The sequence below is a fragment of the Halichoerus grypus genome, chromosome 9 (genome assembly GCF_964656455.1).
Source record: "Halichoerus grypus chromosome 9, mHalGry1.hap1.1, whole genome shotgun sequence".
NCBI lineage: Eukaryota > Metazoa > Chordata > Mammalia > Carnivora > Phocidae > Halichoerus > Halichoerus grypus.
The window spans coordinates 28,844,180-28,857,511 of record NC_135720.1 but is presented as its reverse complement, the minus strand read 5'-3'; the positions used below and the strand labels follow the sequence as shown (position 1 = coordinate 28,857,511).

Below are 13,332 nucleotides of genomic sequence, written 5' to 3'. Positions count from 1 at the left end.
CCAGTTTGCATACTATGAATTCCTGGAAAATTCTGTAGTGCTTCCTTTGGATCAAAGACATTTCACTGAACTCATGTATTTATCCATAAAAAACTGCCCCAAATATTATGTGAAAGACATATTTTACATAAATATATGTAAAAGGCATACTATACTAGTGTGTAATATTAGAATATGTAGCAGTCTTGTGAACTTACAGAGGGCTACACAGTGATATGAATCTAACAACAAAGACAACTTAAAATGTTGTAGAATAAGTACAGATGATTATATAATCCAAAAGGGTCTCAGAATAAATTTTAATTTGTATGATTCAGATCAATACCTTTATGAATAAGTTTAAAGGGCAAGCAACATCATGAACATCTCAGATATAATATTGTAATATTGTAAATAGAATAAAATATTGTAAAACATATTAAAGTTTACTACTGATGAAAATTACATGACAAAAATTTATCAGTCAGACCCTCAGAAACCTAGGAGTATAACTTCAACTTTTAACATTGAAGAAAAATGAATCAATATTTAAATTTCCAATCAGCCTAGGATATTTTAACTCCTAATAACTAATGAAATATTTAGATGAAAGGCAAAAGTATCCCGTAACTGGTATAATCTTAATGAGAGAGCCTGAATTTTGTTTCAACTTGCTGTGACAGATGTGTAGTCTTCTGTGAAAATGCAAGCTGTAACTTTATAAACTGTCAGGAAATCCATTTGTTAAAAGAAAATTTGTTCTCATTAATGGGGTTTGTGGGATCACTGAGTAAAAGAAGAAGAAAGGAGTAATATTAGTGTTACAGGTTTGGAATGCAGGAGCTTTACAAAAATCAGAAATTGATTACAAGAGGCCATGCTGATGTTGTTTGAATTTTAACATATCAATTTTCACTAGAAGAGACTTGAAAACAGTTCTTCTCAAATCACTAAAAATTCTGTATATATTCAGCATGGCTTACCATGTTTTAATTCCACCAGAAAATATAAAAAGCTATGGGAACTCTTATGCATATACCAGGTTATAGGCAGATTTGTAATAACCTAAATAAGAACAAATATGTACAGAGACTTCCTTATGCTAGTTGCTATTTCTCTTTGATTTGCAAATGAGTCTTTCATTTAAAGTAAATTATGAGACTCAAGCCTGTGCTGACTTAACTATTAACTAACTTTTACACCTGCCTTTCAGGGTTCAGACAATGACCTCTGATTAATCTGAGTCTGATATTATCCTTAACTTAACAGCAACTAGTTCTTAAAGTGGCATGATCTAATTATTTTCATATAACCTAGTATTATGATTGTCTAATGTCTTATTTGCTTTTCCTATAATAGTAAAGTGTTTGAGTGAATACCATTCAGGACAAAAACTCAGTGTCCTAAATACCTAATTCAGGACAAAAAGAAAGACACACATTTAACCATCAAATCTGAACTAGGACATCAGGCACAAAGAAACTAAAAGAAAATCTACAACACATGAGTGAGCAAAACAGGCTACCAATGCAAAAGAACTGTTAGACTGATGTCCAATGTCTCTCCCGAAACACTAAATACCAGAAGGCAAAAGAGGAAAAATTTCCACTATGTTCTCAGGGGAAAAGTTTATGTCCAAATACTTAAAAACTCTGGCAAACTATCTTATTCAAAGACAACTGAGGGGCGCCTGGGTGGCTCAGTTGGTTAAGCGACTGCCTTCGGCTCAGGTCATGATCCTGGAGTCCCGGGATCGAGTCCCACATCGGGCTCCCTGCTCAGCAGGGAGTCTGCTTCTCCCTCTGACCCTCCTCCCTCTCATGCTCTCTGTCTCTCATTCTCTCTCTCTCTCAAATAAATAAATAAAATCTTTAAAAAAAAAAAAAAAAAAAAAAAAAAAGACAACTGAGATATTTTAAAATATGTAGACTCAGATAATATACCTCTCACTTGATATTTTTTTAAAAAATAACTTGAGGGGAGCCTGGGTGGCTCAGTCTGTTAAGCATCTGCCTTTGGCTTGGGTCATGATCCCAGGGTCATGGGATCTAGCCCCGCATCAGGCTCCCTGCTCAGCAAGGAGACTGCTTCTCCCTCTGCTGTTCCCTCCCCGACCCCCACTTGTGTTCTCTGGCGCTCACGCTCTCTCTCTGTCAAATAAATAAATAATAAAGTCTTAAAAAAAACCTTGAAAATGTACTTTTTTTTTTTTTTAAAGATTTTATTTATTTATTTGAGAGAGAGAGAATGAGAGACAGAGAGCATGAGAGGGAGGAGGGTCAGAGGGAGAAGCAGACTCCCTGCTGAGCAGGGAGCCCGATGCGGGACTCGATCCCAGGACTCCAGGATCATGACCTGAGCTGAAGGCAGTCGCTTAACCAACTGAGCCACCCAGGCGCCCGAAAATGTACTCTTAAATATGAGCAAAGTTAAGAGCTCAAAATGCAAAAAAAAAAAAAGAAAAAAAAAATGAGTAGTGATTATAGCCAGTTAAGAAGGTTTGATTCTGTTTGATGGAGAAGGTCATGCCATGTGGGGATATTGTTTTATTTCTATTGAAGGCATCTCAAAAAACATATGGTATTATTTATATCAGAAGAAAAAAATACCAAACAAAAAAATTAAACCTCATGTAATAAATGAAAAAAAGAAGGAAACAAGTAAGTTAAAAAGAGAGTGGGAGAGGACACAGAACAAAGACGGAGGTGGTTTTGTTCTCAGGCTAACCTGTACTTACTTAAAGAACACCACATCACATTATAGTGCTACAGGATCAAACTATCCTCTGTAACCATATATTTATGGAGAAGTTCATTCCTACTTGGAATCACAAGAAACACAGCTTTCCCTGTTATGGAGGCTTGAGAAAGTCTCCTTTCCTTCCCCTGCTGAACAGCTGTAATTAGCATCTAGCACTCTCCTAGACCCAAGCCATTCGTGGCGGAACTTGGAGCAAGAGGGATGTGGGGTTGATAACATGTAAAGAGGTAAGCTGGAGACTGATGGTTAGGAGCCAGGTGAGGAAGTCACTCAAGAGACCTGGCCTCAGCCATTCTTGACCCTGGGTCCACTCCCTTCTTATCTTTTCTCAGGCCCCAGAAGTATCTTTCCTTTTTGGGCTAGTAGAGTACCACATTTGAACTTATAAATACCCTACTTTGTTACATTTTTAGACAGACCTTTTCATTTATCTCTAAATATTTTCTTTTTTTAAACCCTTTAAGGAAAACAAGGGCACACACATACAGAGGATGGAAATTAGGTAACACTCTATTTCTGTGAAAAATCAGACTTTTCCTGTCCTGGGGACCAGAAGACATTGGGTAATGAACAGGCCTGTAATTCTATTTAGCGGTTATGGAGAAAGGGCCAAGGTTAACTGTCAGCAAGCTGAGGGACTATGTAGGAGTGACGGGCAGTAGAATATCTTTAGTTTGTAGTAAAGAGACAGAAGGATTCAGAAAAATGTATCAAAAATGCAGCTTGGCTCAAGTGAGAACCTGGAAAACTAATGAGTGTTTGGGGTATACCTGTATAAACCAAGTATATTAAAACATATGGACTTTACAGATCGGAAATGTTATTCATATATTAGGAGTTGTCATTTAACAATCTAACTGAAAAAACATAAACAAAAGATCAACAATACCTAAACTCTTATGTATTAGATTTTGTTCCTGGTTCTTTGGAATCATTCTGAGGTCATTAGAGCACTGCTGTAAACATTAATGCCATTATTTCTCACGATTGCAAAGAGAAGTCAGTTCTACTATTTTCCTCATTTAATTAACATGGAAACCTACAATCTGTCTACGGGGTTAAAAAAAAAAATCTCTGGGGGCGCCTGGGTGGCTCAGTCGGTTAAGTCGGTTCTTGATTTCAGCTCAGGTCTTGATCTCAAGCTTGTGAGTGGAGCCCACTTAAATACAACTCTGCCAGGCTATAACTTTCTGAGTTCTAGAATGTACAAAAAACCCCCAACAAAACCAGAAATATAAACACAGGTGCTGCAGGAATGCCTATAGAAATAAAATGAATTTCAAAAGTCTGTGAAATAATCCAGTATCTTTTTCAAATACATTAAGGGGTTCCAGTTCAAGATGGTGACATAGGAAGATCCTCAACTTACCTCCTCCCACAGACACGCTGAGTCTGCAGCTACCTATGGAACAATTTCCTCTTAAAAAACCTAAAGGCTGGCTGAATGCTGACTACACCTCAGGCAAACAAGAAGAAAACCACATAGAAGCACGTAGGAGAGCCCGAGGTACAACCTTGCCATAAACCCCCATTCTAGTGCAGTGACCTACAACCAGGAGAAAAAGTAAAACCTGGAGTTTCTCCTCAAAGAGCAAAGGGTTCAAACCACACATCAGGCACCTCAACTTTTAAGACCTACATCTGAGAGAAAAGAAATTATTTTCCAAAATTGCTAGTCTTCATTTTTAATATTAAAGGACACAATTTACATAATGTTATATCTACTATTTTAGCATACTTATGAAAGTATAACTACAATACACACCATAGCCAAGTATTTATCTTTTCTCTTTTTTTAAAGATTTATTTATTCGACAGAGAGAGAGAGAGACAGAGAGAGAGAGAGAGAGTACAAGCAGGCAGAGCTGCAGGCAGAGGGAGAGGGAGAAGCAGACCTCCCGCTGAGCAGGGAGCCCGATGTGGGGCTCGATCCCAGCACCCTGGAATCATGACCTGAGCCGAAGGCAGCTGCTTAACCAACTGAGCCACTCAGGCGCCCCTAGCCAAGTATTTTTCATGATTATAATGGTGTTTAATTCCTCCAACACTACTCTTTTCCAGAGCCCCACATAATAAATTATCAAACATGTTGACTCAATCATGTGAATCTATTACAAATAGAAAATGGAGTCAATCTGCCAGTGAGGAAAATATTATCAATAAGGTTTAAATATAGTTTAATATTGCCTTTATTTCCCTAAAATATATTACCAAATCTTTCTAACAGGAAATGATGAATTCTATGGAGTATTTGAAAGACTTAATGTACAGAAAGGATAAGAGAAACAAGATTATGCTTGGTGAAGAGTAAAATATATGCTAGCCTATATCGTCGTATCAATCTTTCAAGTGGGAATTGGCAACTGGTACATATTTCAATCTATTATATTCAGAGATTAAAAGGGAAATTTGATTGTTTTCCTTCTACATTATCTTGTATAATTATTTTTAACATAGTAAACAGGTACTATAATTGTTAAATGCCTTTTGTTGTCTGGCAGTAATAGAAGAGGGATAAAAGATTTCACTTCTATAATAATAAAGCATAGTCATCCATAAAAGAAATGAAACATAATGGCTTTCTTTCACAAAATATTCACTCTAAATAATGATGCTAGTGCACAAAATAACACTCCTTTTAAAAAGAGTGTAAATCAATTTGCATAAAGATTTATATTAATTTATTCAAAGTATGAAGTATTTTTAAATTAAAATCATTAATATTAATATAAATAAGTACCTGTAAAAATGATACAGTATTGTCCTATATCTTGGCAAAAATTAGTGTGTTTTCCTCATTAAGTAAGAAAACAGGGGTGCCTGGGTGGCTCAGATGGTTAAGCGTCTGCCTTCGGCTCAAGTCGTGATCTCAGGGTCCTGGGATTGAGCCCCGCGTCAGGCTCCCTGCTCAGTGGGAAGCCTGCTTCTCCCTCTCCCTCTACTGCTCCCCTGCGTGTACTCTCTCGCTCTCTCTGTCAAATAAATAAAATCTTAAAAAAAAGAAAACATGCGGTTAATTTTCTGAAAAGGATATAACTTTTGGCAAAAGGGAGGTTACAAGCTTTTTCTACAATGGCATTTTGTGTCACTATAACAAGTATCAGTTTGTAGCTTATCCGTTTTAACAATGCAGAAATAGACTGCCTTACCGTTGGTGCTGTATCTACACGACGGTTACAAGGTTTTCTTTCCATGCTGTTAATCCCTATGAAAAGAAAAGATGGTGAATATTTGCTTATTATACTATCCATTTTATTTTGAAAACATTTAAGTCAGTAAGAGGTGACTCCTACAGCTTACAAGAAAAAAAGCCTCACTTGAATGGCAGGATCCTTTAAAGTCGTATCATGAATTCTTTGGTCAGAAACAGTTGGAGAGTTTAGCTAACTAAGAGACCCAACTCAAAGTGAGCTGAGCCAATTTTCCCATTCAAGTGGTGTTTAGCAATAGTGCAAGATTGTCCATATCCTGCTCTTGGCTCAAAAATTATACCATTATCTCCACTCTGCTGCATTTCTTCCATTAAAGTTTTATTTCTGACTTGAGGTCATCAAGTTTTCATAAAGAAATATCACAAAGGCTATAAAAGGAATCACTTCCTTATTTTCTCAAAAAGAATAAATAAATCTACTTGAATTTCTCTTTGATCATTTGACTTCCTACCATGCCATATTCTATTTATTCAATCACCATGGAGTGTCTGAAAAAAAAAAAAAGTTGCCCTGATTCTCTCCTTTAAAATAATATTGACTTCTAAACTTCAAAAACTCCTTTTATCATGTGTGGATTTATCTTTTTGTTCCCAATGTCCTCTACTGCATTTCTTTGTAATAAACAGCTTTTAAGGATATAACATTGCATCTCCTCTGTAGTGATACTGGTTCAAAGTCTAGCTCAAGTTAAAAATGAACACAGGTGTGGGTCTTATTAACTTTACAGTCTCTGTCCATCAGTAAACTGATATGTGAGTTAGGACATTAGAATAGTTTGTTCAAATAATGGTATAGGCTGTCACATGCAGGTCTGGTTAGAATGAGAACTGCAATGTACTGTTAGCAATTAGCACAATTTCTAGTAGAAACAAACACTAGCTCTCTCATTTACAGGCATTTAAAACTCATTTTCCTTCAAGTATGATAAGGGATTAAGTGAGAGCATCACAAAACAATCACTTTTTATCTGTGCAAGAGTATATTAAAAATGAACGAAGTACCATAAAACATGATTTTAAAAAAACATGGTTTTTGTTGCATTTAAAAAATTTTCTCTACATCTATTATTAGCCAATGAAGTAGAAATACTACCTATTCAATCAAGTAATATTTACTGAGTGGCTATACTTGGCATCAGTGATAAAAGATAAATTATAAAGGATAAATTGTAATTTTTGACCTCAAGACTAGAGTAAAACAGAGATGTCCTTTTTTGAAAAAAATATGACAGAGCAAATTAACAGTTTTGTCTTAAGAATGATAAAATCTTTAAAGTGATCTTTATGGAAAGACACATTTTAATCATAGAGTAACACTGGCCTTGAATAAAAAATTTTTAAAAACCCCGAGGGAACATATTAGAAAATGTTTAGATAATGCTGATCCTTACTGTGAGAGTTTAGAAATACAGAGGTCTATAGAACAAATGGTGAAATCCCCACTTCCCTGGCGCCCACACTCCCACAGCCCTCTTTGGCCGCATCCACTGAGAAGTCTGGCATACACTGGCTTTTAAATGAGAGTGGTCACACCACGAGACTCAGGAATTAGCAACATTTGACACGTGTATTCTCACTATTGTAATCTGTTATAAAATTGACCTAGACTGATTACTAATTTTAAAATTCATATCCAATTAGAAAGTAACTTCAAAATGTTGAAAATAAAAAACTAAAAAAAAAAAAAACCCAAAATCTATACCCTCAGCTTATACAATTACAAAGAAAAAAACTATGTATTTTACAGTTTCAATTTCAGGATAAGAAGGTGATAAAAACTAAAATTTTGAAAAGTGGATTACCCAAAGATAAAATCTTAGTTTTAAATTTAGATTGCCTATTGAAATAACACCATTTGGAAATACAATCAAACATGTTTGTTCAATCTTTTGGTAAAGAATATACAGAAAAAATAAGCTTAAGAAAAAACGTCCCCAAACAACTATTTTAAGTAAATTTTACCTAAAAAATCTCTATTTATATGTTATTTCATTTTTATTAAGGTATGATGATAAGTGAAAGCTCATAATAAATAGATTGCTGTGCTAGTTATTTTTGTGTGTCAGCTTGGCTAGGCCACAGTACCCAGATATCTGGTCAAACATTCCAGATGTTTCTGTGAAAGTATTTTTTGGATAAGAAGAACACTTAAATAAGGAGACTTCAAGTAAAGTAGATTGCTCTCCATAATGTGAGAGGGCTTCATCCTGGGGTGGAGCCTTAAGAAAAAGACTGACTTCCCCTAAAAGAGAAGGAATTTTGCCAACAGACTGCTTTGGGACTTGAACTGCTCTTCCCTGGGTCTCCAGCCTGCCCACTAACCTTGCAGGTTTTGTAACCTGGCCTGCCTCCACTGTAAACCAATTCCTCAAAATAAATCTATATACACATCCTTCTGGTTCTGTTTCTCTGGAGAATGCTAATATGCTAACTTTCTGGGAAACAAAATGAAAATACAATTGTTTGTGTTTATCTAAATTAAATTTTTGTTCACTAAATATATTAATTGTCCAGTAATACAGTTAAAAGGTCCAACTTATCATGGTATATTTTAAAATTAGAATACCTCAAACAAACTTAAGAATATTACATCTGTAGAGTAAATCAATCCACCAAATAAAAAATCAATCTGTCAATAAATATCTACCACTAGATTGTCCAGTCTGACAGTCTCTGCTTTTTAAGGTTTATTTATATTTAATGTGATTACTGATATGGCTGTGTTTAAGTCTACCATCTCGCTATTTTGTTGCATCTATTTCTCTTCCTTCCTTCCTTCCTTCCTCCCTCTTTTTTCCATACTCTTTTGAAACAAATACTTTTGCTATTCCATTTTACATCCCCAATGACTATATTGTTAGCTACACATTTTTATATTTTTTTAGTGGTGAGAGATTGTATCAGACATCTATTACAGTATACCCCGAATTAAGATTTTTCTACTTCACCAACAATATAAGCATCTCAAAACAGTATTCCATTTACCCTTCCACCCTTTATGCTACTGTTATATTTTACCTCTACATGTTATAAATCCTACAACATACTGTCATAATACTTGTTTTAAACAGTTAGTAGTCTTTAAGAATGAAAAAGTTAGCTTTTAATATTTACACATATCTTGATCCTTTGTAGTGTTTTCATTCCTTCCTGCAGATCCAAGTTTTCATCTGAAATCAGTTCCATTATTTATTTATTTATTTAGAGATATTTCCATTTAGACTGAGGAACCTTTTGTATATTCTCTCTGTGAGTGACTTTTTTTTTTTTTCCTGAAAAGTCTTTAGCAGGCATTCATATATGAAGGATATTTTTGCTGGGTATTGAAATCTAGGTTCACAGTCATTGTCTTGCAGAACTTCATCGATTTTATCCCATTATTTCTTATGAGGATGGAGCCATCAATTCTTCCTGTTATTCTCTGAACGTGACACATTTTTTCCTTTGGCTGCTTTTACGATTTTTAATTTAGTTTCATTTTCTTCAGTTTAATTAAAATGTACCCAGGTGAGGTTTCATTTATATATATCCTTCTTGGGATTTGCTAAGCTTTTTATATCTCCTATATTAATGTCTTTTATTAGAGGTGGAAAACTCTTGGCCCATTATTTCTTCACCCTATCTTTTCTATTTTCCTTCTGGAATTCCAATTACACTTGTTTAGATGATTTGATGTAGTCACACAAGTTTGATGTTCTGTTATTTCCCTCCCCAACCCTGTACTTCAATTTGGATAATTTTTATTGTTCTGTCTTTGAGTTCACTGACCCTTTCTTTCCATATGTACTATCAGCAGTTAGGCCCATTTAATGAATTTTTCATTTCATCTATTACACTCTTCAGGTATAGAATTTCCATTTATTTCTTTTTTTACGGTTTCCATTTCTCTGCTGGAATACTTCATCATACCCATGTTTGCTCAAGCTATTTAACATAGGTATAAGGTTAAAGTTGTCTGCAAATTCCAACATTTTGATTATCTGTAGCTTCCTTCTACTGATTGTTCTTTTTCTTGATTATGAGCCACGTATTGTGCTCATTCATATACTTCATATTTCTGACTGTAGCTTAGATCTGTTAGATATATAACTGGTAGAGAATGAAAGAGAAACATGCTTCTCAAGAAAGGGCTCACTCTTTCTTCTTCCTGAAAGCTTTGGTGAGGGGTGGATCTTTGTGTTCAAATCTGGAGTTGGCCTGGGTTGGGGCTGAGCTGTTGCTTTAATTTCAGTATATCTATTAAATATCCAAAGAATAAGATCAGTTCTTCCCTCTAGAAATTTGGAATTTAAGCCTCTAGAGAATAAGGGAACACTTTCTCTCTGCCTTTCCCATTTCCTATGACACTGCTTATTGGGGAGGTGCTGGGTGGAGAGGACTGACACATATTTGGGGTCTTCTGGATTCCAATCCATTATGCCAGCCCACATAGTCCTTAGAAATTCAGCTGATTTGTCTGTTTTAGCAAAGTCATTCTGCCTATAAAAGGCTTGCTACTCTGTTCTCTTGTGTCATTGTCTTAATATTCTCAGGTTTTAAAGTGACTGCTGGTCTCTACTTCCTTATGGAGTAGGTCCTCTTTCAAATTTAATTCATGTACACTTCTTTGTGTCCACATCCCTCTGAAGAATTTTTATTTAAATTCAATTAGCCAACATACCAGTTTCACATATAGTGTTCAATAATTCATCAGTTGCGTATAACACCCAGTGCTCATCACATCATGTGCCCTCCTTAATGCCCTTCACCCAATTACCCCTTTCCCCCCACCTCCCTTCAAAGCAACCTCCAGTTTGTTTCCTATAGTTAAGAGTCACTTGATGACTTTTCGTTTTATATGAGGTCTACTTGATGTTGCACTAGGAGTGATGATCATCACCAACCTTGTACTTCCTAACTGGAAGCACAACTCCACTTCCATTTAGTTATATTGTTATGTTTTATCTTATCTCTTATCTTGTTTTTGGTCAATTTCAGTGCATACCTTTTTTTTTTCCTTGAATTTCTACCAATATTTCAATGCTGCTATTGGTTATCTTCCTAATTCTAACAGTAATAAGTACATTATTAATTATTTATCCAAATAAACTATCTAAACGTCCCTCTAACCAAGATACTATATTTACCAATATGTCCTTGCTCCACGCAAGATTAAGCTTATAGAAGGATTTTACATCTCTATTTTTCTACATAAATTATAGTTAAATTTAGGGGGCGGAGCAAGATGGCGGAGGAGTAGGAGACCTGGATTTCGTCAGGTCCCAGGAATTCAGCTGGATAGGGATCAAACCATTCTGAACACCTACGAACTCAACAGGAGATCGAAGAAAAGAATAGCAATAACTCTCTGAACAGAAAAGCGACCACTTTCTGGAAGGTAGGACGTACAGAGAAGTGAATCCAAGGCAATATTCGGGAGGACAGACAGAGGGGGAGGGGGCCTCCGTCGGCCACTTCTGGCAAGTGATAGAGCAGCGGAGCACAAAATCGGAACTTTTAGAAGTCTGCTCCGCTGAGGGACCTCGCTCCAGTGGCTAAGCGGGGGGTGGAACCCTCACGGGACAGTGTGGTCTCAGGACCCTCGGGGTCACAGAAAGACCAAGGGTGCCTGAATGTGGCACAGCTCCCAGGTATTGGAGCAGGGAAGCTGGCGGCAGAGACAGAGCCGAGGAGTGGGCTCTCAGCTCGGGGTTGCCATAAACCATGATCTGTGGCACAGCTGGGCCACTGCTCCCCCAGCAGGGATCCAACAAGTGGCAGATCCGGGAGACTCCCCTTCCTCTCCCACGAGGAGCGGCACGGAAGCATACCGCAGGGATCTGCTGGGTTTGGAGACTCCACACGGGGTCGGGTGCGAGAGATAGAAACGCTTGGTCACAGGCCGAACACAGAGTGTGGCTGGAGACTGGGAAGACGGGAGTGATTGACTGCTTTTCTCTGCGGGCACACTGAGGAGTGGGGCCCCGAGTTCTCAGCTCCTCTGGGGCGGAGATTGGGAGGCCGCCATTTTCACTCACGTCCTCCAAAGCTGTACAGAAAGCTTGCAGGGAACAAAAGCTCCCGAGAGCAAACCCGAGCAGATTACTTAGCCCAGACCCGGCAAGGGCGGGACAATTCCGGCCCGGCAAAGACATTCGGGAACCACGCAACAGGCCCCTCCTCCAGAAGATCAGCAAGAACAGCCAGCCAAGACCAAGTTTACCAATCAATGAGAACAGCAGAACTCCACTGCTAGGGGAATACTGCACATAGAATTCATGGCTTTTTTACCATGATTCTTTAGTCCTTCAAAGTTAATTTTTTTTTTAACTGTCTTTTTTTTTTTTTTAATTTTTCTTTTTCCCTTTTTCAGCCAACATCTTATCAATCCCTTCTTTAAAAAACATTTTTATTTTTCATTTTTGAGTCATATTCTATCCCTTCATAGTAGTTACCCTTATTTTTGGCATATATATATAAGTTGTTCTCTCTTTAAAATTTTGAGATACAGTTTCTTCTAACAGATCAAAATATACCCTAAATCTCTAGTGTATGGCTTTGTTCTAGTCTCCTGCCTGATCACATTCTCTCCCTTTTTTTTTCAAAAATCCTTTTCTTTCTTTTTTCAAACAACTTCTTATCTTATCAATTCCTTTTATAAAATCTTTTATAATTTTCATCTTTACAGTCATATTCCATCCCTTCATCGTATTAACCCTTATTTTTGTACATATATGTTTTTCTTTCTTTAAAATTTTGGGAGGCACTTTCTTCTAACAGACCAAAATACACCCGAAGTCTAGTGTGTGGCACTGATCTATGCACCAGCCTGATCATATTTGATCATATTCTGTTTTTTTTGTTGTTGTTTTGTTCTGTTTTTGTTTGTTTTTATCTTTTTCTTTTCCTTTTTTCTTTCTTTCCCTTTCTTTTCCCCCGGTTTCAGGTCTTTTCTGATTTGTTTAGAGTATATTTTCTGGGGACGTTGTTGCCCTGTTAGCATTTTGTTCTCTCATTCATCTACTCTCCTCTGGACAAAATGACAAGACGGAAAAAATCACCTCAACAAAAAGAACAAGAGGCAGTACCGACTGCCAGGGACCTACTCAATACAGACATTAGTACGATGTCAGAACTAAAGTTCAAAATGATGATTTTAAAGATACTAGCTGGGCTTGAAAAAAGCATGGAAGATATTAGAGAAACCCTTTCTGGAGAAATAAAAGAACTAAAATCTAACCAAGTCAAAATCAAAATGGCTATTAATGAGGTGCAATCAAAAATGGAGGCTCTAACTGCTAGGATAAATGAGGCAGAAGAGAGAATTAGTCATATAGAAGACCAAATGATGGAAAATAAAGAAGCTGAGAAAAAGAGAGATAAACAACTACTGGATCATGAGG

At 36.6% G+C, this 13,332-nt stretch overlaps 1 protein-coding gene across 18 annotated transcripts in view; it reads right to left on the bottom strand.

Moving 5' to 3' along the window:
- Positions 1-13,332, bottom strand: part of AHI1 (Abelson helper integration site 1) — a 255,463-nt gene that overhangs the window by 109,372 nt on the left and 132,759 nt on the right. For 17 of the 18 annotated variants that reach the window (XR_013441090.1, XR_013441089.1, XR_013441091.1 and 14 more), the window contains one exon: positions 5,889-5,944. Coding sequence is in view for 9 of the 18 variants with exons in the window: in XM_078054696.1 (XP_077910822.1) it covers positions 5,889-5,944 (56 nt within the window). In the remaining 9 variants the exon portion in view is untranslated. Of the gene's footprint in view, positions 1-5,479; positions 5,730-5,888; positions 5,945-13,332 lie in introns of all 18 variants that reach the window. The other variant, XR_013441096.1, reaches the window with a different exon arrangement.